Source organism: Cavia porcellus, unplaced genomic scaffold (assembly GCF_034190915.1).
Source record: "Cavia porcellus strain 051 isolate PalLab524CR breed Dunkin Hartley unplaced genomic scaffold, mCavPor4.1 scaffold_21, whole genome shotgun sequence".
Classification (NCBI taxonomy): Eukaryota; Metazoa; Chordata; class Mammalia; order Rodentia; family Caviidae; genus Cavia; species Cavia porcellus.
The window spans coordinates 5,455,636-5,480,642 of NW_026947504.1; the positions used below are offsets into that span (position 1 = coordinate 5,455,636).

Below are 25,007 nucleotides of genomic sequence, written 5' to 3' on the forward strand. Positions count from 1 at the left end.
CTCTTGTCTCCTTGTTCCCTCCTCCCTCACTCCTGCCCTTCCTTCCTCTTCACTTCCTTCCTTTTCTCTCTTTTTAACACTCATGTCAGTGTGAACTATATAGAAAGGATGGTCTTTTAAATATGGCACTAAGACATTAACCATAGGGAAAACATAAAATAGACTTGCATGTCCACTTCAGCAAAGAAGAAACCCACTGCATATGGAGGTCGCACAGGCTTTAATCATATATACCAATTACTTGATCACACTACTAGCAGGTTTCTTTTCTTTTTTTAAATTTTATTTAAAAGGAAAAAGAGAAAAAATAAAACGAAACAAAGCGGTGTAAGGGTATAAGTAATACAGAACTACAAAAAAAAAAACCCAGTAAGAAATCACCAGTTAATAGATTACACATTATCATCGTAGAGATAGTTGCTCAAGTCACAGTATCAAAGCATACAAAGTGAACATTCAAACAGAGAGACTGCAAACAGTTGTGTTCAATGATCCAACCAAAAACATTAATATGGTCAGCTATTTAACACCCCTAAACACACTTGCTGTTGTATCCTTTAGAGCTCTTTTTTCCCTCTCTTTTTTACAACAAAATTTACACATTTTGGGTTTTATTACTCCTTAGTTCTTATTACTTTTTTTTTGGAAGAAAATAAAGTCAAATATGGCAAAACAAAGCTGTTAGTCAAAACCAAGGATAGACATAGTACATGATGTAAAAACAGAGTACAAGGTTATCAACAATGGTTACCATAATGCCTCTTGTTTCCTTAAAAAGAATTGTCTATCTCATTAGGTATTATAAAGTTGAACAAAACAGTAGAGAACAAGGCCAATAAAACTTAAACATTGTAAACATTACAGGACTTCCAAAGGAGATAATAGTCAAACCAGAATGGGCCTCTTAGTGAATCTTATTGCCTTCAAAGTAGTTGCCTATACCCTCAAACTTGATACTATCATACAGACTGGAACAGAGTCTAATCAGTCAAAACAAGATAGTGGGAGTATTACAGGACTTCAAAACAAGTTAATAGGAAATCAAAAAAAGTTACTATAAAATGTCCTGCTAATTTAAAAAATTTTTCCCCTTAATTAAAAAAAAACCATAAAAAATAACTAAATTTTTTTAATGAATAAGGGAGAGATTGAGATAAAAGAGGACATAACAACATAACAATACAGGTCAAAGCATGACTGTTTCAGCAACCTAGTGCTTCACCACCAAATAACCCGATTTAATAGTAGTTACCATAGTGTCTGTCTTTTTCCTTGAAATATTTGAATATAACTTCATATACTATAGCTTCAAACATTTCCATATCAAGAAGCCCAGAATAAAGCCTTTCCAATTAATAAGTGAAAACTTTGTAAGGCTTCAAGGCCACATAATGGGGAATCATGATTACCACATACTTTTATATATTTGAATCATTACTTACATTAGGGAAACTATTCGGTATTCACACATGAGAGATTGATTTATTTCACTTATGAGTATGGTCTCAAGCTGCGCCCATTTATTGATAAATATCTCAATGTGATCCTTCTTTATAGCTGAGTAATACTCCATTGTATAGAAATATCACAACTTTTTTATCCATTCCTCAGTTGATGGACACTTGGGTTGTTTCCAAGATCTGGCGATTACAAATTGTGCTGCTATAAACATAGGTGCACATATATCACTGTGGTATGATGCTTTCAGTTCTTCTGGGAATATGCCTAGAAGTGGAATAGCTGGAATAAATGGGACTTCCAATCCCAGCTTTTTGAGAAATCTCCAGACTGACCTCCACAAAGGTTGTACCAATCTACACTCCCACAACAGTGTAGGAGAGTTCCTTTTTTCCCCATAGCCTCTCCAGCATTTGTTGTTGTTGGTTTTCTTGTTCCTGGCCATCCTTTCAGGAGTGAGATGGAATCTCAGTGTGGTTTTAATTTGCATTTCTCTAATGACCAATGATGATGAACATTTTTTCATGTATTTATTTGCCATTTGTATTTCTTTATCTGAGAAGTGCGTATTCATCTCACATGCCCATTTTTGGATTGGATCTTTGAATTTTGGGGGTCTGAGCTTTTTAATTCTTTATATGTTTTCGACAAGAGTCCCTTGTCTGAGAGAGAGTTCACTAAAATCTTTTCCCAGTTTGTGGGTTTTCTTTTCACTATTAATAGCAAGTTTCTTGAATAGGACATAAATGCACTGGTCATGAAGACAAATAGAGACACTTGTCCACAATGGAAGGGTTACCTTGATGCATTGGAATATATCCTGAAGGGAGTATAAGGCACATGGAAGGAGAAGACAGATGTAATGTATACAAACATCAGCATTCTAGCACATAATCACAATTATACAAACAGTAAAATAAGGCTAAACCCTTCAGCAGTGATAGAACAGAAGAGAAAATTCTAGGAGAGCAATGATCTCCACCATAAGACACTATACAAAGGCTTCTGAGGTGCAGCCCCAGGTGTGGCACCCGGGCTTTGAGGGCCTAGCCTTGCGGGGGGCTGTGGCCTGCACTATCCCTGGTAACTCCTTGTCCCCGAGGGTCAGGTGCACAGTGTCACCTCTGCAGTCCTCCCTAAAGAGCTAGTGTGAGAGACCTTGTTATATCTCAATCAGCACCGTGGAGCTGGGTCGGGATATGTGAAGGACTATGCTGTGCATGCTGGGAGGGACAGGGCTTCTCCAGGGCCATAGGTGGGCAGAGCCTGCAGTTTCTGTCCTGCAGGAGCCTTTCTTGGCCTTCCTGCCCTCTGGCCTCATGGCCTGATGGTGTCCCTGACACTGTGTCCCCCGTGTCCTCAGAGGCCAAGGCCATGTTCAGAGCCTCTGCTATATTTCTGTGGGAGGCTGGCTCTCTGAAAGCAAGAGGAAACATAGTGCTGTGTGGAAAGCCACTGTGGCATTGACCCTTAACTGTTTAGTGCACAGTGGGCCCCAAGATGGGAGGGGTCAGGTGGGAGTGAACCTTCTAGGCCTGATACAGGCATCATGGTGATTGTCTCAAGCTTGCCCTGCAACCCTCACTTGCACACAAGGTGCCCACCTGGGATGGCTCAGCATCCTTCCCCACAGTGCAGGTTGTATCTCACCTTGGGGGACCTCAGGGACAGTCATCCCTGAGCAAGGAGGGTGTGGGAATTCTACTGGATGTGCTGATGATCCTGGGTCCCCCATCTGTCCCCAGAGCCCAAGGCCATGTTTCCCAAGGAGCAGCCAGTGCACAGTGAGGTGCAGGCTGAGGCGGGGGCCAGTGCCACGCTGAGCTGCGAAGTGGCCCAGGCAAAGACAGAAGTGACGTGGTTCAAGGACGGAAAGAAGCTGGACGCAAGCTCCAGGGTGTGCTTGGAGGCCAGGGGCTGCAGGCGGCAGCTGGTGGTGCAGCAGGCTGGTGATGGCGACACAGGGGAGTACAGCTGCGAGGCCGGGGACCAAAAGATCTCCTTCCACCTGCGTGTCACAGGTCAGTCCTTTGGGGACACTCAGTTTCATATTTGGTTTGATAAGTGAGAGATAGCCCCAGTGTCCCCCAGTGCTGTGTTCTTAGATGCCAGCTCTTCACGGCTGTTGCCTTTTACACTGTGTGTGCGCAGGGCTGGGCTGTGTTAGTTGGCGGAGAAGAGTGTGGACTTGAGTTTTGACCCTTCCATTGTTGCTTCCAAGTAGTGATGCTTCATTGTGTGATCGCAGCTGCTTCCTAGAGCCTGCCTGCTGTTTTTGGCTGTCCCTCCCTGGTACTCAGTTTGGGGTTGACCACATGACTCTCCCCTGAACCACGTGAATATCTTTCTGCTAGTGTCTGCGTTTCCTTACTGGGAAACATGGGAGTGTTTTGCTAGTGACAGCTGCTTACACCTCATTGAAGTACTTAAGGGAGTCTGCCACCTAATCACACTTAGAATTTTGTCCACACAAAGATTTGAGTTACTCTAGTTTTTAGGGTCTGGACACTTATCTCTTGTTTAATGTTTAAAGAGATCTGTCACCCATGTGTGTCAAAGTCAGGATCCACATTGTGTTGCCAGGTCTGTGCTCAGTGACATGGGCCGAGTCTCACAGACTGCACCTACCAAAGTAGAACATTCTTAAGGGTAGGGCATGTTTCTGCTCACCTGTCTTTAGCCTGTTCCATGTCCATTTTCTCCTTGGAACTTATTTAGGAAAAGAAAAGAACAAGTCACTCATGCATCTCTGTGCTTTAAAGATGAGATGAGCTTCTCTAGTGATATCCACTATCTCTAGCACAGTATCAGTGACAGCATTTCATGGCTGCTCCAGATAATATTTTAGCATTTCATTAATGTGCAGTGATTTATGCAAGTGTGAGATTCAAATCTCTTCCTGTATAATTGCCAAATGTTATTTTTTGAGAATCTGACAAATTATGGTAATACATTTGAAAAGTTATGACTACTTTGCCATAGAAAGCTATATCAAAAGTACACAAAAAGAAATAGAAAGCTGGAACAATCCTTTATTTTTTTAAAGGACCCATATAAGCCATCTTGCTATACAGAGACATCAATTCTAAGAATGCTACTTATAAATCATACAGACTACTCTAGAAGGAAATGATTAGTTCTGATGCTGTATTGCACAAGCAGGTGATTATAGTTAATATGTGTAACACACACACCCTCAAGGATCCAGCTTACATCACATGAACTTGGGGAGCAAATCACATCCAAACCATAGTGCTGGAGGATTAAGGTTTAGGATAACGGTAGTAATGATATCCTATGCACTTCAGAACAGATAAATCTCCAGTGTATCCCCATAGACTGTGATCAGGATATGAGGTGATGGATGTTAGATTTAATCACTCCACCCTGTATACTTACATTGATCATACAATTATGATCTGTCAATTAAAGTATTAATAATAAGTAATGGAATTCTAAAAATCCATTAAAAACACTTCTACCAATGCATTGTGCTAACAGCAGATGGAAAATGAAATTTTTTTGAGGGGGGGAATTGTTTTGAGACAGAATGTCACTATATAGTTAAGGCTGGCTTTGAACTCACTATGGAGCCCAGGCTAGTCTTGAACTTGTGGCAACCCTCTTGCATCAGCCTCTTTAGTGCTGGGATGATGGCCTGTACCACTATGTCTGCCTTTTGGGAAAATGAAATTTAAAGATTGAGAATGGCACGAAAAACATCTCAGGGTAGGAGTGGAGATCAGTGATAGAGAGTGTACTGGGCAAATGAGAAACCCTAGATCCTGTCCCCAGCACAATGAAAAATAGAACAAAACAAAACAAAAGTATCATGTTTCCAATTCAGTCTATATTTAAAAATCTCTGTGGAGAAAAATTATTAAGTATTTTTGAAGAATTGTAAAAAGATCCAAATAAATGCTTGAAAATCCAAGTGCGTTCACATCCAACCAAAATCCAAGTACTGTTTTTGTTGGGATTGAAAATGGAGAAACAGATTTCTGTGGCTGAGATTAGCCCACATCTTTTGAGAGGAACCAGATGTGGACATTACCAAAGAGACAGCAAGGACTATTCAGAGCCATACCAACACAGGAAACTGCCAGAATGCAGGGACACCTGCAGGTCATGGGTGGAGCAGGAGCCCACGGCAGACCCAAGGATTCCTGTGTCCTCCCACAACCTTTGCAGTTTTCTATTACTATTTCAGTGATAGGAGCTGTGTAGGAGAAGATTGGTCTTGTAATGAAGGGTGTTTTACTCATTTAACTGTGTAGAAGTAAAACAGGAAGTCCCACCAAAAGGGTGTCAGAAGTGACCATAGGTGCACTTAAAAGCCTGAGAGAATGCCGTGAATAAGGCTCAGGGCTGGAAAGATTTCTTAAATGAAACATACGTGCATAATGGGAAAAGAGTGCTTACTGACCAGATTAGAAATCAAACTATGCTCATCAGTGACATCAAGAAAGCATGAAGATGCAACTTAGATGGATAACATCTACCAGTGCAGAGTCTGGCAGGGTTATAGCTCGGTGGTAAGGCCTATGTGGGTGCACAAGGCCTTGGGTTTCATCTCAGTAGTGAGGCAGTGGCAGTGGTGGTGGGGGACCATACCAAGCTGGGAAAAAACTGCCTCTGAAATAATCCCAAGACACCTGCCAGTATCCAGCCCTCAGGATTGTGCAGAAAGATAGTTGCATGACAGTGATTAGCTGCGAAGTTGCAGTCATTTCACATTGCCTAAGTGTTCTCTAGAGTGTTTGCATAGTGTCATGGACTCACAGAGAATCCCCCCCTTACTAATTAATATGTATCCCACGTGTAGAGAGCTACTGCAAATGAATGAGAGAGGGAGACATACTACCGTGGAGTCTACTGAACACTGAACAGTTGCCCCTCATGGGAGCAAACACCATTTGCCAAGGGTAGTGATAGGGTTACTCCTCATCATGGAGATCAGGACACCACACTTGAAGGCCATGGGAGGTCTTGGGCTTCTCTGGGGCCACAACTGGGCAGAGCCCAAAGTTTCTGTCTTGCAGCTGCCTCACCCAGCATTCCTATTCTGAGGCCTCCTGGCCTAACAGTGCCTCTACACTGACTGTCTCCAGAGCCCAAGGCAGTGTTTGGCAAGAAGCAGCCAGTGCACAGTGAGGTGCAAGCTGAGGCAGGAGCCAGCACCTTGCTGAGCTGCTTAGTGGCCCTGGCAAAGATGGAGATGACATGGTTCAAGGATGTGAAGAAGCTGGGCTCAAGTTCCAGGGTGCACTTGGAGGCCAAGGGCTGCAGGCGGCAGCTGGTGATGCAGCAGGTGAGAGAGGCAGATGCTGGGGAGTACAGCTGTGAGGCTGGGGGCCAGAAGGTCTCCTTCCACCTGTGTGTCACAGGTGGGTCCCTTGGCAGTGGGGTTGGTGCTGTGCAGCTGACAGCGAATCTCCTGTTCCTTGTCTCTGGGTGCCCCTCGCCTAGCCGTGATAGCCCCCTGTTGTGTGACGAGTTGAACAGTCAGTACTCCTGGCTCATGTGGGAAAGCACACTGACCGCTGTGCACGGTGCCTTAGGGTCACCCCGTGGCCTGTGCTTGTCCTGCTCCTGATGGTGATCTATAGACTTGTGGCTGTGTAGCTGAAGTTTTGCAATTGGTGTGGGATTCCAGGGTTTCTGCTGGCTGCATGGAGTCCTGGTTTCTCTCAGCCCTGAGGGGCCAGGGCCTCATCCTCATCCCCCAGCCTCAGGTGGAGATACCTCCATGGTTCCCACTTGGGGTGCTGCTGCAAGCTGTGACCAGGGTTTGTGAGTCAAGACTGTGGGCACTGGAGTATTGCTGACTCAGTGTCTCCCGTGTGTCCCCATAGCCCAAGGCAGTGTTCACCAAGGAGCAGCCAGCACACAGTGAGGTACAGGCTGAGGTGGGGGCCAGTGCCATGCTGAGCTGCGAGGTGGCCCAGGCAACGACAGAGGCGATGTGGTTCAAGGACGGGAAGAAGCTGAGCGTGAGCTCCAGGGTGCGCTTGGAGGCCAAGGGCTGTAGGCAGCAACTGATGGTTGCTGGTGGGCAGCAGGTGGGCAAGGTGGACGTGGGGGAGTATAGCTGTGAGGCTGGGGGCTAGAAGGTCTCCTTCTGCCTGCAAGTTAAAGGTCAGTGTTAGGGGAAAACTGTGACTTTGGGAGAGGCTTTAAGCTGACCAACTGGCTTCTGTATTGACATTCTTCTCATGTCTGTAGTATTTCTCTTCCCTTTTGTGCTGGTGCTGAGCAGATGGAGCTGGTGGGCAGGGTGAGTGTGGAAGAATGGGGCCTCTTGCTTATCTGCAGAGCTGATTGCAGGTGCTGAAGTTTGGTCCTTTGTTCCAGCACTGCTCAGGTCCTTCCTGATATCTTAGCATGTAGGGATGTGTCTCTTTGGCCCTGTGATCTAGGGTAGACTACATGTCCCCACCTGAGTCCCTGGGACCCTGCTTTTTTTCCTTGCTCTGCAGCTCCCAGCTGCCCTCATTCAGCAGCCCATGAAGGTTCTCTCCAGTCTGGTTTTCTAGGTTCTTTGAATCTGCTCAGAGGACATTTTGGCCTCCCAGTTTTCCTTGGACTTATCAGGGTTTTACCTCGGCTTTTCAAAATATAGTGTTGGGGTGTTCATCCCCCTTTTCATGGATCTGGAAGCTCCATCTGCATCTCCATGTGGCAAGGTCTAGGTGTGTGTGAATTTAGGGTGGTGTCCACACCAAATAAGAGCAGATGACTGATAGAGAAGCTGGAGTCTGGGATTCTCTTTGTGAGCAAATCTTGCTTTTCTTGATTTTGATGAGATTATTCAGCATCATTACACCCTTTGAGTTTGAGTCTAAATTTAGAAACAGGAAGCAAATGAAGCTCATGTGCAGATTCTGTTAGAGATGGGTCATTGTGCAGCAGCTCTGATGGGGACAGCAGGTGCTGGGTCTGGCATTTCCCTAAAGGCCCTGTGTGTCTACGTGGCCGGTGGGGAACCAAGAGGTCTGTGAGCCAACAAAGCTCTCTCTGTTTAGAGGGTTTGACTCTCTAAACAAACTCTTCACAACTCCCCACAGGCTCCCCACTCCCTGAAGCCCTGGGTTCCATCCATTGTGGCTCTGTGGTCCACTGAGAGGGTAGTTGTATGGTCTCCCCAAGGTACCCCATGGAACCATTTGATATCATGTCCTTAAGGAGTGCTGTGTGTACAAACCAGTGACTCATTGTACATCTTTCTGAAAAGTTATTTAAATGCAGTATGGCATAATTTTATAGAACCAATTTGAAAAGTTTTGACAGGCTGGCCAGTTTCTGGAAGACTGCGTTAAAGCTTACACAAGAGGGAAAGGAGAACTGAGACAGTCTTATAACTGTTTAAAGAAAGGGAATCCTGATTTCAAAAACCTCATAGAAGGAAATCTAAGTCCAGTATCTATGAGTAAATTGGTCCACACATTCTGAAAAAAATGTGTTCAGAGTGATTCTTCTAGAAAACAGTGAAACCTATACTCTCCAACTTATTTTGTATAGGTGGCATAATGTTGATACTAGAATCTGACAGATAAAAAAACTCAAATGGCCTTTTCTTATGGGCTGTAAAGTCAAAAATCCTATACAAGCCAGGTGTACTGAGGTTAAGGGAGGAGGCATGTGTTGACTTCAATAAATGCAGAATTAAACTGGCTGACCAAATTCATGCAGCATATCTAGGCGAGATTTATAAACTTTAGAGTTTACTCAGGTTAAAAGTCCTGGGGCTGGGATGGAGCTCAGAGATGTAGAGTACCTTCCTTGGATGGGGAGACCCTAGGCTCCCTTCCCCAGAAACAAAATTCATAAACTAGCAAAGAAAGGATTTGCCCTAAATTTGAAGAAGGTTCTACTGAGAACAGCAACACATGCCCCACTTTAACATACAGTCTGGGAGGTTTTCTGTTGTTGAGAGATTTCAGAGGGCCTGTTGTACCCACTCCTGTCCAGCCCTGCACAGGAGCTAAGGGGTCTGCGGAGAACAGGAACACATTTGGGTGAAGGAGGAGTAGGCTTCACAGGTACCACAATGAACTCTTTTGTACTTACGGACTCACAACAAAGAGTTGGGAAAAGACAGTTTAAAATTTACATGACCATGCCAAATATCCTGTCTCTGATTCCATGTCTAATGAAACATCTGTCTAAGGGGAGGGTATTAGATGTTTTTAGGAGACAAAACAGAAGCTATAAACACCTCATGAGATGCACGTAGATGACACAAAGTGTCTATTTCTGACGCTTGTCAAAGGCTGCCTTTTTTAGGGTGTGGGAGAAGGGGCAAGTCCATTCCAATGAGTAGCGAAGCCTGTGTCCTTCTGAAGAAAAAGGGAGAATGTCTGCTGTTCCAGACACCTGGCTGTGTAAGGCTGCCGTGAAGAGGACCTCTGAGTTTTGGTGCAGGGGAGGTAAACAAGGCAGGGCAATAGAAAAGGGAACTGGAAGTCGTCCTGAGAAGAATCCGATCCTTTACTTTCCTGCACCACAGTAATAGGAGACAGGGAAAGAGGTGGCTGTTAGGTAAAAGGCTGAGCTGTTACCCTCTACCATCTTCTGTGTGTAGGAAATAAAGTCATGGGTCCCCATGCCACACAGACATCAGTCCAGATGCTGCTTGGAGACTGAGAAGGCAAAACCAATCCTTAGCAGAGCAGATGGATTATTTTAGAACCTCAGGGTGAGCAGAATTCTTAACCAGGGTATAAATGCATTCACCACAAAAGGCAGCCACATTCTTACCACCATCAGGAAGAGCTTTATGCCATGTAGAGGGACATAAAAAAAAAAAAAGGCAAGTGACAAAGAGGGATGATCAACATACAGTGGTTAGAACCCCATATGAAGTGTCTAAAAGGAGGAGGAAAAGAGAAGTTGACAGTGTCAAGTGTTGAGTAAGTCACAGCATAGATGCTCAGATGCTAGGGACCAACCACATGACAGAGGTGCTTCCTCCCTGGGGTACCAAGAGGTAGTGCAAGCCCAGATCTGAAGGCCTTAGCCCTGTGGAAGCCTGTGTCCTCCACTGACCCTGGACACTCCCCGAGAGGCCTGTGCTGGTGACAGTCACTGTCCTTGATCAGCCCCACAGAGCCTGGTGGGCTGTCTGGGTGCATTGTGCTGCACATGCCAAGGAGTACTGGGGCTTCTCCAGGGCCACAGCTGGGACAGAACCCAGAGGTTCTGTTCTGAAGCTGCCGGGTTTGGGCCTTCCTGCCCTGTAATCTCGTGGCCCAAGTATTGACCCAAGTCTCCTGTTTTTCTCCAGAGCCCAAGGTGGTGTTCACCAAGGAGCAGCCGACACACAGTGAGGTGCAGGCTGAGGCAGGGGCTAGCGCCATGCTGAGCTGTGAAGTGGCCCAGGCAAAGACGGAGGTGACGTGGTTCAAGGACGGGAAGAAGCTGGGCTCGAGCTCCAGGGTGCGCTTGGAGGCCAAGGGCTGCAGGCGGCAGCTGGTGGTGCAGCAGGCGAGAGAGGCAGATGCTGGGGTGTACAGCTGCGAGGCCGGGGGCCAGAAGGTTTCCTTCCTCCTGCATATCATAGGTCAGTTCCTCTAGGCTCTGCTTTAGCTGTTGATATGAGCCTGGCTGGTGACCATGACAGGCCTTGGTGGTGTCCTCCCCATACCTGTGGATGGCCACACATGCAGATGGAGGCGTGTTTAGGCACCACATGTGATCAGTCACACCGGCTTCTGTGCCCCTGTGTGAACCACAGTGGGCTAGGATGCAGACTGGGCCTTGAGGGCAGCAGGAGGGCAGAGCCTCTCCGAAATGGTGTGAATCGACTTTTGCCTCAGTCAGCTGGGATTCGGTCCCCACCCCAGGGCCTCTGGCCTTGGTTCTCTCTCTAGTCAGTCTGGGGACCCTGTCTCTGACCGTGGGGTTGCAACAATCCAGCTGCACTGAGGTGGCCCAGTAGGATGATTTTCTGCCTCACCCCCACCAGGCTCCTTCAGAGCTCCTGTGCATGCTACATATGTGGCACATGCAGTCCCTCTCTGGGAGAGTAGTGGCAGGGTTCAGTAGCTTTCACAGTGCCAATGTCGACAATGTCTTGTGAAAAAGATGGTATTTAAGCATCTTGCTTGCAGTGCAGGTCACACTGTGGCCTCCTGGCAGGCCTGTCCTTGAGGTGGCTTGACCACTCATCAAGTTCACGCCCCTTTGCAGTGACCTGCTTAGCCTCCTCCCTCCAACCTCACCTTTGCTAGTGGAGTCCTGACACACTGTCTTCCTGACTGTCAGCCTCCCTTCAGGGTCTGCTTGTTGCCTGGGACAGAGCTGGTGGCCCCAAGGGTTCCTTTTGATTGCCTTGCATGACCGTGGACCCTCCATGGAGCTGGGTGGGTAGGCCACAGTGAGGACTGGGGTGGAGGAGTCAGGTAACTTAGTTCCTACCTCATGCCACTTGACTGCCCTGAACCCCCAGAGCCAGAGCACCAGGTTCCTGAGAAGCCTAGCCGCAGGGAGCTGTTGGTGGTCAAGGAACACGAGGACATTGTTCTGACTGCCACGCTAGCTGCACCCTCAGCAGCTGCAGTAGCCTGGCTGAAGGATGGTGTCGAGATTCGCCGCAGCAAGCGCCATGAGAGTTGCAGTGTGGACAACACCCATACACTGACAGTGCGTGGTACACAAGTGCTGGACAGTGCAGTGTACACCTGCCGTGCTGCTGAGAGGCACCAGGACTTCGCAGTGCAGGTGGAAGGTGATCAGGGTGCCTGGACGCCCCAGGGCGGGTTGGAGGAGAGTGGGATGGGAACTCGGGGTAAACAGGGTGCATGACAGCCCCTGTGCCCACAGAGGTGGCTTCCCGCTTCTCCAAGCCACTGGCACCCGTCACTGGGGAACTGGGCGGCACGGTGACACTGGCTTGTGAGCTGACCCCAGCGCAGGCAGAGGTTAAGTGGCGCCGTGGGGAAGTGCAGCTGCGGCCTGGCAAGAGGATCCGGATGGCAGTGGAGGGCGAGGTGCGCTCGCTGACCGTGTCAGGGCTGCGCACAGAGGACTCGGGGGAGTACACGTGCGAGAGCCGCGACGGGTGCACTAGCGCACGCCTGGACGTTCGAGGTATGAGAGGCGGCAGACGTGGGAGTATGTTGGGGGGGGTGTTGGAGACACCCTGGGGTTAGGGGAAGGGGGTGCTGAGCAGGTCAGTAGGGCATCCGGGGGGGTGGAGGTTAGGGGGCCGCAAGGACCCCACCAGTACGCACTCCTTCCACAGTGCCCCGTGTGGTGCAGTTCATGTCCCCGCTGAATGCCGTGGTGGCTGAAGAGGGCGGCGAGGCCACCTTTGAGTGCAAAGTGTCTCCAGAGGATGCAGAGGTTTCCTGGTTCTGGGACAGCACCCCACTGCAGCCTGGTGGGAAGTTTGTGGTGTCCCAGAGTGGGGCGTGCCGCAGCCTGACTGTGACAGGCCTGTCCCTGGAGGACACGGGTGAGATCACCGTGCGTGCTGAGGGTGCCTCGTGCTGTGCTGCACTTCGGGTGCGAGGTGAGCTGTGTGGGATGGGGTGACTGGAGGACGACCTGGGGCCTTTGCGGGGGAAGGGCATAATTCTACGGTTGCCCTGGTAGAGGTCGAGGTACTCCCAGGAGGCTTCCTGGAGGAGTCAGAAGGGAGTGAAGTTGGTCACAGGCGTGCAGGAACAGGGGTTCAATTGCTCTGGGAGACTCGAGACTACATCACAAGGCAGGTTCCCAAGCCAGGAAGTGGTGTGGGTACCCCCTGGGATCGTTTTCTGTCCCGCTCTCCAATTTGAGCGTGCACTGGGAGGACGTACTGTCTGCACCCCAGAGGTACCAGCCATACTTCAGGTTCCAGACTGGCAGGGAACTGCCCCAGGACTCAGCTTCCCCTGTGTGACCCTGCTGCTGCCTGCACAGAGGCACCCGTGCTGCTCCGACGGAAGCTGGAGCCACTGACAGTGCAGGAAGGGAGCACTGTAACCCTGGAGGTGGAGCTGTCTCGGCCCTGGCCGCAGGTCCGGTGGACACGCAATGCCACTGCCCTGGAAGCCAGTGACAATGTGGAGATCCATGCTGAGGATATGCGCCACCGTCTGGTGCTGCGCAGCGTGGGCTTTGCTGACCGAGGCTTCTATGGCTGTGAGACGCCTGACGACAAAACACAAGCCAAGCTCACGGTGGAAAGTGAGCGGGGGAGCCACGGGGAGGAGGAGGAAGGGGAGGAGAGGAGGCAGGCTGGAGAATGGGGGACAAATCTCCTGGAGTGACAAGGGGTGCTGCAGGGTGGGAAGACAACTCCTGGGATTCCTAAGTGTGGGTCCAGCCTGGCAGGTCCTGGGGCTGGGGTAGGGCCGAGGCACGGGCAGCAGGAGTGACCACCTTTGGAAGGCCCTGCCCTGAGTGGGCTGCACTGGGGATAGGCCAACAGATTGGGCAAAGCTTTCTGGGGAAGCTGACCTGGTCACTCGGGCCTGGGTGTGGCTGGCACTAATTAGATGGGTGAGGTCCCCAGGGGGTACTCATACACTCCTCTGTGTCTCCATAGTGCGCCAGGTTACCCTGGTTCGGGGCCTACAGGCAGTAGAGGCCAAGGAACAAGGCTCAGCCACCATGGAGGTGGAGCTGTCTCATGCCAGTGTGGAAGGCATTTGGTCACGGAATAGTGTGCGGCTGCAGCCAGGGCCCATGTGTCACTTGGCTGTGAGTGGCCCTGTCCACAGCCTCACTCTCTCAGGGTTGAGGCCCCAGGACAGTGGGCTGGTGGCCTTCCGGGCGGAAGGCGTGCATACCTCAGCAAGGCTGGTGGTTACTGGTGAGTGGGTCAGTGGATGTCCTCTTACCTGGGGTGACACCCTTGGGGTTCTGAAAGGCTCCCAATGCTATCTCGCCTTCTTCCTGTCCCTCAGAGCTACCCGTGACCTTCAGCCGCCTACTGCAGGATGTAGTGGTGACCCAGAAAGAGAAGATGACTCTGGAGTGTGAGCTATCACGTCCCAACGTCACTGTGCGCTGGCTGAAGGTGCCTCCCTCCCCTCCCACATCCTGTGGGTGGCTGGGTAGCTGGGCAGGGTTAGGGTTAGGGTGCTGACCAGGTTTCTGCCCCATGTAGGACGGGGTAGAGCTGCGGGCGGGCAAGGCTGTGGGCATGACGGCCCAGGGCACTTGCAGGAGCCTGGTTATCTACTGCTGTGAGCCGGGGGACCAGGGCATGTACGTGTGTGATGCTGGTGATGCTCAGAGCTCTGCCTTCCTCAAGGTACAAGGTGAGCCAGACCTGGCAGTGCCTGGGAGGTGGGACCGGGTGCTAGGCTGGGAGTGCTGGCTGGGCCTGGCCTTCCGGAGTGATAGGGCCTCCTTTGCCTCCTAGGCCGCAATGTCCAGATTGTGAGGTCCCTGGAGGATGTGGAGGTGATGGAAAAGGAGGGTGCCACCTTCTCCTGTGAGGTGTCCCACTGCGAGGTGCCCGGCCAGTGGTTCTGGAAGGGCAGTAAGCTGCGGCCAACCGACAACGTGCGCATTCGCCAGGAAGGTGCAAAGAGGGGGCCATGTGGGGGAGGGGTAGGGAAGCCTGGGGAGGGGTGGAGGAGGGGTTCACCCGGGCCACCCTGTTGGTGGTACTGACTGAGCTTGATCTTCAGGAAAGACATACACCCTCCTATTCCGGAGGGTTTTGGCAGAGGATGAAGGGGAGATCAGATTTTTGGCTGAAGATGCAGAGTCTCGAGCCCAGCTCCGAGTAAAAGGTGAGGGGGCTGGGGAAGGGTTGGGGATGGACAGCCTGGGATATCCCAAGGATGGGGACAGTAGGGCCTTTGGAGGAAGGAAAGCAATGTGTCCTCTTGCATGGGGCAAGGGCAGCCAGAGGCCATAGGACTTGGGGTCCCTTTAATGGTGGTGACCAGTCCCCCTGGGCTGCATCCAGTACTGGAGAGGGGTGGGTTTGGCAGGCAGAGGCGCAGTCTTTGGAGGGGCACTGGTCCAAGAGGAGGATGTGGGCTGTTGAGGCCCAGCAGGACCCAGTCCCTTGGTGCCTGAGCCTGGTATAGGCTATATCCCTGGCTTGCTGTCCTGATTATCTTGGCTGGCTGGCCACAGAACTGCCCGTGACCCTGCTGCGCCCGCTGCGGGACAAGATTGCCATGGAGAAACACCGTGGGGTGCTTGAGTGCCAGGTGTCCCGGGCCAGTGCCCAGGTGCGATGGTTGAAGGGAGATGTTGAGCTGCAGCCGGGCCCCAAGTATGAAATGGTCAGCGATGGCCTCTACCGCAAGCTGGTTATCAGGGACGTGCAGCCTGAGGATGAGGACACCTACACCTGTGATGCCGGTGATGTCAAAACCAGTGCCCAGTTCTTCGTGGAAGGTGCGAGGTTCCCCCAGAAGCCCACAGGTCATGGATGGTCTTGGGGGTCCCAGTGCAGCCCGCTCTGGGACATCCTGACAGCAGGGATGAGGGCACCAGGAAAACACTGTCCTTACCATGGGGCCCTGAGGTGACCGTGCTGCCCTACTGCCCACAGAGCAGTCCATTACCATCGTGCGGGGCCTGCAGGATGTGATGGTGATGGAGCCTGCACCTGCCTGGTTTGAGTGTGAGACCTCTATCCCCTCTGTGCGGCCAGCCAAGTGGCTGCTGGGCAAGACGGTGCTGCAGGAAGGGGCGCATGTGGGCCTGGAGCAGGAAGGCACGGTGCACCGGCTGGTACTGCAGCGCACGTGCTCTACCATGACGGGGCCCGTGCACTTCACTATTGGCAAGGCACGCTCCTCCGCCCGCCTGGTGGTCTCAGGTAAGTAGGGGACAGGGGAGGAGTGCAGGAAGTCTGTGAACAAGGCCTCCATAACCCTCACTCTCCTGCTTGTGCCTGCCTGCAGACATTCCCATCACGCTGGTGCGGCCGCTGGAGCCCAAGACGGGCCGAGAGCAGCAGTCGGTGGTGCTGTCCTGTGACTTCCGTCCGGCCCCCAAGGCTGTGCAGTGGTATAAGGATGATGCACCACTCACCCCATCCGGGAAGTTCAAAATGGTGCTGGAGGGCCAAATGGCTGAGCTGCGTGTCCTGCGACTCAGCCCTGCTGACGCTGGTGTCTATAGGTGCCAAGCGGGCAGTGCAGAGACCAGCACTGAGGTCACCGTGGAAGGTAGATAGAGGCAGTACCTGGGGTCTTGGACCAGGCTGGGAGCACAGTGCTGATGTCTTGTGTGCCATGCAGCACGGGAGGTGACAGTGACCCAGCCGCTGCAGGATGCTGAGGTCACCGAGGAGGGCCGGGCCTGCTTCTCCTGTGAGCTGTCCCATGAGGATGAGGAGGTTGAGTGGTCACTCAACGGGACACCGCTATACAATGACAGCTTCCATGAGATCACCCATGAGGGCAGGCGCCACACGCTGGTGCTTAAGAGTGTCCGGCAGGCAGATGCTGGTGTGATTTGCGCCAGCTCCCTGAAGGTGTCAGCTGCAGCCCAGCTCACAGTCCGAGGTGAGCCATCCTTGTGAGGTCTGTGGGGTTCCACTCCCCATGGCAAGCCCCTCACCACCCATACACCCTCCCCCCAGAAAAGCCCGTGGTGTTCCTGAAGGTGCTGGATGATGTGTCAGTGGAGGAGCATGGCACGCTGACCTTGCAGTGCGAGGTGTCTGACCCCAAGGCCCACGTGGTGTGGTGCAAGGATGGTGTGGAGCTGGCGCCTGGTGACAAGTATGAATTCCTGCACACAGTAGGCACTCGCAGACTGGTGGTACATGACCTAGGCCACAAGGATGCTGGCCTATACACCTGCCGCGTGGGCATGGAGGAGACGCGGGCCCGGGTCAGCGTGCATGGTGCGTGGTGTGGGTGTGGCCACCTTCCTTCCCTGTGACACATGTCACTTTCTGGACTGAGGGGAGTGGAAGAGGTGGGGGGCTTCCTGTTGTGGTCCTGTGAGGGCCAGGGTGCACTGGGTTGTGGACAGTGAGGCAGGCCCTTCTCTCTGTACTAGAGGACACGTCTGAGAATAGGCATGGATGAAGGTTTTGGGAAGGGCTCCAGGCTGGGTGCACAAGGTGGCCAGAGTTGGCACTACACCCAATCTGCCTCTTGAACTGGTGGGTCCTCTCAGTGGACTGGTTCCCCAATATAGGGCTGGTGCATTGGGACCCTGACCTCCATCTGCAGAGGTCCCTGACTTGGGACAGGTGGGATTGGCTTTCCATGGTGGCAACATAGAGAAGAGTGCATGACATGCCCTCTTCTCGTGGTGCTCACCTGTGCGATGTAGGTGGCTGTAGTGCTTGGCCACCTGCTGCAGCTTTAACTGTCATCTGCATGCAGGGCAGGCTGTCCCTGTGAGGATGGCTGCTGTGTGTGTCAGCCTCTCTGGACTTGGGGTGGGTTTACATGTGCTCAGGCCACATCGTCCTCAGGCACCCAGGTGATAGTACATGTCCTATGGCCTGCAGACCTACGTGTGGGCATCACCAAGAGACTGAAGACAGCGGAGGTGCTGGAGGGGGAGACCTACAGCTTTGAGTGTGTGTTGTCCCACGAGAACACTGGCGACCCCGCTGTGTGGACAGTTGGTGGAAAGATAGTTGGCAGCTCTGGCCGTTTTAGGGCCACACACCAGGGTCGCAAGTACATGCTGATGGTACAGGACGCTGTGCTCAGTGATGCTGGAGAGGTGGTCTTCTCTTTGGGCGGCCTCACATCCAGGGCCTCGCTGATCATCAAAGGTGGGTATGTGGGCCTAGGGCTTGTACCTGGGGGTCCATCCTCTGTCCTTTGGAGGATGTGGAGACCCAGAGACACTTGCTAGGGGATAAGGGTTCTGGTCACCCTGAGGGTTCATTTTGGTTAGTCTCTAACACTCTAGAGAAAGCTGGGATTCTGGGCTCTGATGAGTGGCTCAATTGCCCCATATGGCCAATGGCTGATGGGTGTGACTGGTAAAACTTCTAGCCGCACTAGGCTCACAGTGTCTGGCCATGCACTTGGCTGGAAGTTGCTGTCAAGGTTTAGAGTTAGTGTTCCGGCCTTGCATGCTTGTCAGATCAGTAGAGCCCAGTGTGCAGGCACCAGCACCTGGCCACCCCTAGGAGGCCCTGATGAGAGACTAGGGTGAGGATGCCATGGTCCCTGGTCCTGTCTCCCTGGCCTTGCCCTGAGACCATGGAGTCTGCAGTGCCTGGATGTCCCTGAGGCCATTCTGGGTGTGGCTGTACTGAGGCCATGGCTCTGTGGCCCAGATCATGTATGGCTGGTGCTATGGTTTTTCACTGAGTGCTGTTTGCTTCCCCAGAAAGGCCAGTGGCCATCATCAAGCCCCTGGAGGACCAGCAGGCCATGCCAGGGGAGGATGTGGTGCTGAGCTGTGAGCTGTCACGAGCAGATGCCCCCGTGCGCTGGCTGAAAGATGGGAAGGCCATCCGCAAGGGGCAGAAGTACAATTTGCTCTTCGAGGACGCAAAGGCCATGCTGGTGGTGCGTGGTGCCTCACTCAGGGACTCTGGCGAGTACACGTGTGAGACAGGTGCTGCCAGGAGCACTGCCAGGCTCTGTGTGGAGGGTGAGTGCCTGGGACCTGTGCCAGGTCCACTCGCAGCCCAGGATGGTGCCTCTGCAGGGGAGTGTGCGCTGGCTACATTCTCTGCCCTCCTGTTTGGTTTCCCTCTCCAGAAAAGGCAAACCGGTTCACAGAGGAGCTGGCTGACCTGCAGGCTCAGGAGCGGAGCACAGTTGTGTTTACCTGCAAGACAGAACAGCCGGTGGCCACTGTGACATGGCGCAAGGATGCTATGGAGCTGCGAGCCTCAGGGAAGCATACAGCTAGCCAGGAGGGCTTAACTCTGAGTCTCACCATCAGTGCACTGACGCCAGCTGACAGTGGCACCTACACCTGTGATATTGGCCAGGCTCGGTCCCAGGCCCGGCTCCAGGTGCAAGGTGAGCTGGGGACGACAGCAATGCCCACCACAGAGGCTCAGGTGCTGCTGTAGACCTTGGAGACACCATGATGGCCAGAGATTGGCACTCAGCATGCCCCATCCTGCTGCCTCCAGTGCCCTGCCAACTTCAGCCCAGTGCGCTGGTTTCTGTAATGGCCCTGCCTCGGTCTCTCCAATATTTACAGGTGGAGGAAATGATAGGTGGCTGTGGGCTCTCATCCATGGTCCAGCATTGGTCTGCTTACCATGGGTTCTGCCACAGTTAAGCCAGTGCTCTTCATGTGCTAGCACCCAACACACTACCAGGACTTGGTGATGGCTGGGAGCCTCAGGTGTTCTGAGAGAGGGCTGACTGTCGGCCTGCCTGCTGCTGCTGGCTTTCACCTGAAGACAGCAGAGGTGCTGGAGGGGGAGAGCTCTGAGTGTGTGTTGTCCCAGAGAACACTGGCGACCCCGCTGTGTGGACAGTTGGTGGAAAGATAGTTGGCAGCTCTGGCTGTTTTAGGGCCACACACCAGGGTTGCAAGTACATGCTGATGGTGCAGGACGGGAACACAGGCATGTGTCCTTGGTTAGGGGAGTGAAAAGCTACATGAAGCTGGGTGGCTGGGCCTGCAGTCTGTGGGACTTGGAGGTGAGGGCAGTGGTGGGGCCCTCAGTGGTGAAGTGTCCTGGCCAGGCAGGTGTTCCCTGGGCTGGGATGGAGAATGGACTGCACGTGCCTCGGAGGAGGTGAGCTCAGCACCCACAGCACAGTAGGGTAACAGTCGTCTTTCGCCTCCTGTTCCAATAGGAAATGCATGGGTGGTGGTGACACAGGCACAGCTGGACACACAGGCTTGTGTGAAGCCCAGTGGAGCCAGACAGTGCTGGCTCTCCAACAGCCTGGGAAACAGGGCTAGTGTCATACAGGTCCAGGGGGAGGAGGGGCTTGGGACTTGGAGTTTGCTCTGTAACGAAGACCTCTGGTCTTCTGGTTCTGATCCATTGTAGTCTTGAGTTTTGTCCATGTGGGCTTCTTGAGCAGCCACTACCAGTGACTGTTAGCTGCTCGTGGGGTCTGAGGAGAGCTGCATGTCCCCACAACTGGCGGGGCCCTGACAGCTGACTGCATTCTTGCAGGCCGGAGTGTGTGCATCATTGAGGATCTGGAGGATGCCGAGGTGCAGGAGGGTGCCTCGGCCACCTTCTGCTGCCGCCTGTCTCCTGCGGACTATGGCCCAGTGCACTGGTTTCTGGACCAGAGGCCCCTGCATGCCGATGGGCTCAATGAGATTGAGGCCCAGCCTGGGGGCTACCATGTGCTCACCCTGCGGCAGCTGGCACTCAAAGATGCGGGCACTGTCCACTTCGAGGCGGGTGACCAGCGTTCCTCTGCTGTCTTGCGGGTCACAGGTGAGTTTGGTGCTCTACAGGCAGGGCTGGCATGGTTAGGGTGCCACCAGATCTGTGTGGTACAGGTACAGCCTTGTGGAGAGGGACAGCAGCTCAGACTTAGCTGAGGGGTGACTGGGCCCATAGGTGGCAAGTTCGCTGGCCTGGGGGTGCAGGCTGGTTCTCAACTGATGGGTGTGGAACACTGCTTCCAGAAGCACCCTCCTGGGTGGTCCTGGGACCCATGACTTGCACAGTGTGTGCTGGCGCCACCCCATGGGTTGGGAGCTGTGGAGCCACCCAGCCTGGCTGCCCTCCTGTACCACAGTCAACCCAGTTCTCCTGGCACCATTTCTCCATGTTACCAGAAAAGCCAAGCATCTTTTCTCGGGCACTCTTGGACACCACAGTCATGGAAGGAGAGGACCTGACCCTACACTGTGAGACAACTACTCCAGACAGCCCCGTGCTTTGGACCAAGGATGGAAAGATGCTGCGGCCGTCAGCCCGGTGCCAGCTGAGCTACGACGGCGGCCAAGCCAAGCTGGTCATCACCAATGCTAGCCTACAGGACAGCGGGCGATACAAGTGTGAGGCTGAAGGGGCCTCAAGCAGTGCTATCATCAGGGTCCATGGTGAGCACAGGGTCTGCAGCCTGCCTTGTCACGTTGGCGTGGGCATGGGATCTGGAACATGCTGGCCCTAATGTTGTCCAGTGCCACTGCCACCTTCTGTTTGGAGACTGTCAGGTGTCACCTGCTTGCTCAGCTGCCTCCTTTCTTGGGATCTCCTTCACCCCTGTAGCAGTGCCTTGTGCCATCTGGCTGTCTGTGTGTGGCCAGCGTCTTTTACCCTACTTGCATCTCGGCCTTGCTCATTGACCCCTAGTGTCTTCTCCTTTTGTCCCTGGCTCCCCTTTGTGCAGTCCTCACTTTCTCTTGGAGTTTGAGGCTAGGGTCTGAAGCTGAGCTGGCCTAAGATTGGCTTCTCCCCATGAGCTCTCTGTTTGTGGTCCATTTGGTCACCACCTGTGTGCTTCTATCCTGAGGTTCTCTTCTGAGGACACCAGTCTTGGAATTAAGACCACTTCCAGTGACCTTAGCTTACTGTACTTATGCTTCGAGACCATATTGCCAAGCCTAGTCCCACTCTGGACCCCAGGTGAAGGCTTGGGTGCCTGTGAGTCTGGGAGTCTGTCCTATTGCTCCTTCACTCCCCTGCGCTGCACTGACCTTCGCTGTGTGTTGTCAGATCCTGCATGTCTCCCTGGGCTTGGAATCCCTGCCTCCTCTTAGAATCGTGCTCAGCCCAACAGGGTCCTGCCTGAAACCAGGCTGAGTTGCATTTGTCTGCAGCTCAGCCAGTGCGGTTCCGGGAGGCCCTGAAGGATGTGGAGATGCTGGAAGGTGGTGCTGCCACACTCCGCTGTGTGCTGTCTTCCGTGGCCGCGCCTGTGGAGTGGCGTTGTGGGGACGATGTCCTGAGGTCTGGCAGCAAGTATGGTCTGCACCAGGAGGGTGCTGTGTTGGAGCTGGTTATCCGGGACCTACAGCCCCGGGACAGTGGCTGCTACTCCTGCTCCTTTGGGGACCAGAAGACCTCGGCCATGCTTACTGTGAAAGGTGAGTGTCTCTGTCTGCCCTGTCTGTGGACCACAGTGGGGCCACTTGGTCAGCACAGGAGAACAAAGATAGTACCTTCTGATCTTGTTCCAGCCCTGCCAGCCCACTTCATAGGAAAACTGAGAAATAAAGAGGCCATGGAAGGGACCACAGCCATACTGCAGTGTGAGCTGAGCAAGGAGGCCACTGTGGAGTGGAGGAAGGGGACAGAGATGCTCAGGAATGCGGACAGACACAGCCTACAGCAGCATGGGACCGTGTGTGAGCTGCAGATCCGGGCCCTGCTTGTGGCGGACACTGGGGAGTACTCATGCATGTGTGGGCAGGAGAGGACCTCGGCCACACTGACTGTGAAGGGTAAAAGCTGTGTGTAGCAATGGGTCTGAGCACTCCCCTTGTCTGTCTATGTTTGCTGTGGTTTCCAGCGCTCTTCGTTCCTTCAGCAAGTGTCTTTCATGCTGCCATGCAGGTTCTGCCTCAGAATCCAGCAGAGGGTGGGATCTTTTCTGATCCCCTCAGGGGTCAGATCTTGGAGGGAGGAGTGGGGAGAACCAGTTAAAAAGATGCTGTGATGGGTCCCGGGACACAGCAGGGAGCAGGCAGGAGATGGAGGCATGGCTTGTAAGCAGGACTCAGAGTGACTAGTGTGGGCCCATCCTCTGGGGATGGAGGAGAGGCTCTGTCCTGCACAGTAAGGGGCCAGTCCCTGCCTGGAGCAGGCCCAGTGGCCATCTTGTTGTCTTGGGCACACTGGAACAGACTTTTGCTGGACCCTGCAGGCTGCCCTGCCCCACATCCTGTGTTCCCCACTGTGTCTGTACCCCACTGATTGCCCAAATCACAGGAGGGCTGGGCCCCATACTGGCCACAGAAGGGGCCATGACTACATTGCAGTGTGAGCTAGGCAGGGTGAGCACTGAGGGGAGGAAGGGGCCACAGTGCGCCACCCTCAGGGATGGGCTGGTGCAGGGCTGTGGAGCCCTGGGCTGTGCATGTAGGAACCATTGCTGCCCTTGGCTGGCACTGGGTCTGTCAGCTTGGTGCCTGAACCCGCCACATCCCAGTCATGGAGGGAGGGCTCCCTGCTGGAGGCAGCCAGGGTCCTCCATGAGGGGAGCAGAGTCCACTAGGTCTCGTCTTGCTTATCAGGGAGATGTGATCCCTGTCCTGTTGTGGCTGGCTGCCTGAGGATGAAATCCCAGGCCACTTCTCACAGGGAGCAGAGGCAGTGAAAGCAGATGCAGGCCCAGGGCATGGAGGGATGAAACCACTGCAGGCACGTGGCTCTCATGGCCTCTGCTCTGCCTTGAGAAGGGCTCTTTGGGACGGTGGATGAGACGCTTTGTCTGCCCGAGCCTGTAGGCAGCACCTGCTGTGTGCAGAGACACTGGGTGCCTTTGTAGAGAGACCCCATAACCACTCCACGTCAAGCTGTGCAGGTGGAGTCTGGTGCACTTCCTGGGGTATGGTACCTTGTGTCCTGGGGCCTGCTGGAGGGAAAGGATGGATGTGACCTCTGACTGCAGACTGTGGGAAAGACAAGCCAAGGGACTTCTCCCTTCCTCAGTGTCTGGAGGTACTACCAAAGAGAAGTAGAGGATCTCTGTGGTATACTGAGTGGGACATATCCCAAGAAGGGCTGAGGATGGCGAGCACCCTGCTCTGACCTTTGTAGAGAAGTGTGCATTTGCAGAAGTTACCTCTGTACCACAGAGTGCCAAAAATGCCCAGAGCCACTGCTCCTTGGAGGTCTCCAGGTAGAGCTGGGCATGCTGGAGGCCCACTCTGCGGCCAGTGGCCAGGGACTCCAGGCTCCGACCGAGTCTGGAGCTAGGTTGTGTCCTCTACTCCTCCTTTACTACTTCCCACATGCTGTGCAGAGATGAGGCATTGCTGTTCACTTGTCTATGGATTTCATCCTCGGCTTGTACATGGGGCACCTAAACACGAGGGGACCACACCCAGGGCCCACCTGCTGCAGATGACAGTCCCAGGAGGAAAGGACTGGCTTATCTCCTACCAGCGAGTCTAGCCTGGGAGTGAGATCTTGTGTGAGCTTGTGGGAGAGTCTCAGGCAATCTCCTGGGGCCTCTGTCCCCCACTGTCCAGCCATGCCACAAGGAACTTTGGAAGGGGACTATGCCTTGGCCACACAGACATTGAGGAGGGGAAGTTCCAAGTAGTCCATGCATATGTCTCCTGTGCCTTGGGCCTGTGGGTGTTCTATGTCTCTGTCCTTATGAGTGTTTCTCGTATGTCAGCAGTGACCTGCTGGCACGTGGGAGGCTTGGCCACCTGTTGTCTGCTGCTTCCCGCTATGCTGTTTCCCTGCCATGTGTCCATGCTTACTTCTCTTTCTCCATTCTGCAGTGCTTGCCATTGTCATGTCTTGTTCCCACAATCTTCAGAGATCCTGATGTTTTTTGTCTCTTGCTAAGCCCTGCCAACCAGATTCATGCAGAGTAAGAAGCTACAGGAACCATGGGGTGGACTATGGCCATATGGTACATGGGCTGGGTGAAGGCTGCACAAGCCCTCACCTGTGCTCTGCAGTCCCAGCAAGTTCCTTGCTTCTTTTGCTGTCTGCACATACCTACTTGTTCATGTCATGGTCCTTGGCAGAGTGTTGCCTGTTT

General features: G+C 53.0%; 1 protein-coding gene across 3 annotated transcripts in view; it reads left to right on the forward strand.

Annotated features, from left to right (window-relative positions):
- Positions 1-25,007, forward strand: part of Obscn (obscurin, cytoskeletal calmodulin and titin-interacting RhoGEF) — a 95,803-nt gene that overhangs the window by 30,591 nt on the left and 40,205 nt on the right. For all 3 annotated transcript variants that reach the window (XM_063232821.1, XM_063232823.1, XM_063232822.1), the window contains exons 9-31: positions 3,204-3,479; positions 10,745-11,020; positions 11,909-12,187; positions 12,268-12,549; positions 12,704-12,973; positions 13,366-13,632; positions 13,994-14,260; positions 14,355-14,467; positions 14,558-14,711; positions 14,816-14,977; positions 15,087-15,191; positions 15,544-15,810; positions 15,968-16,237; positions 16,323-16,589; positions 16,662-16,928; positions 17,006-17,272; positions 17,891-18,163; positions 18,730-18,996; positions 19,107-19,373; positions 20,498-20,770; positions 21,118-21,384; positions 22,105-22,371; positions 22,465-22,728. In XM_063232821.1, the coding sequence (XP_063088891.1) occupies positions 3,204-3,479; positions 10,745-11,020; positions 11,909-12,187; positions 12,268-12,549; positions 12,704-12,973; positions 13,366-13,632; positions 13,994-14,260; positions 14,355-14,467; positions 14,558-14,711; positions 14,816-14,977; positions 15,087-15,191; positions 15,544-15,810; positions 15,968-16,237; positions 16,323-16,589; positions 16,662-16,928; positions 17,006-17,272; positions 17,891-18,163; positions 18,730-18,996; positions 19,107-19,373; positions 20,498-20,770; positions 21,118-21,384; positions 22,105-22,371; positions 22,465-22,728 (5,667 nt within the window). The remainder of the gene's footprint in view (positions 1-3,203; positions 3,480-10,744; positions 11,021-11,908; positions 12,188-12,267; positions 12,550-12,703; positions 12,974-13,365; positions 13,633-13,993; positions 14,261-14,354; positions 14,468-14,557; positions 14,712-14,815; positions 14,978-15,086; positions 15,192-15,543; positions 15,811-15,967; positions 16,238-16,322; positions 16,590-16,661; positions 16,929-17,005; positions 17,273-17,890; positions 18,164-18,729; positions 18,997-19,106; positions 19,374-20,497; positions 20,771-21,117; positions 21,385-22,104; positions 22,372-22,464; positions 22,729-25,007) is intronic.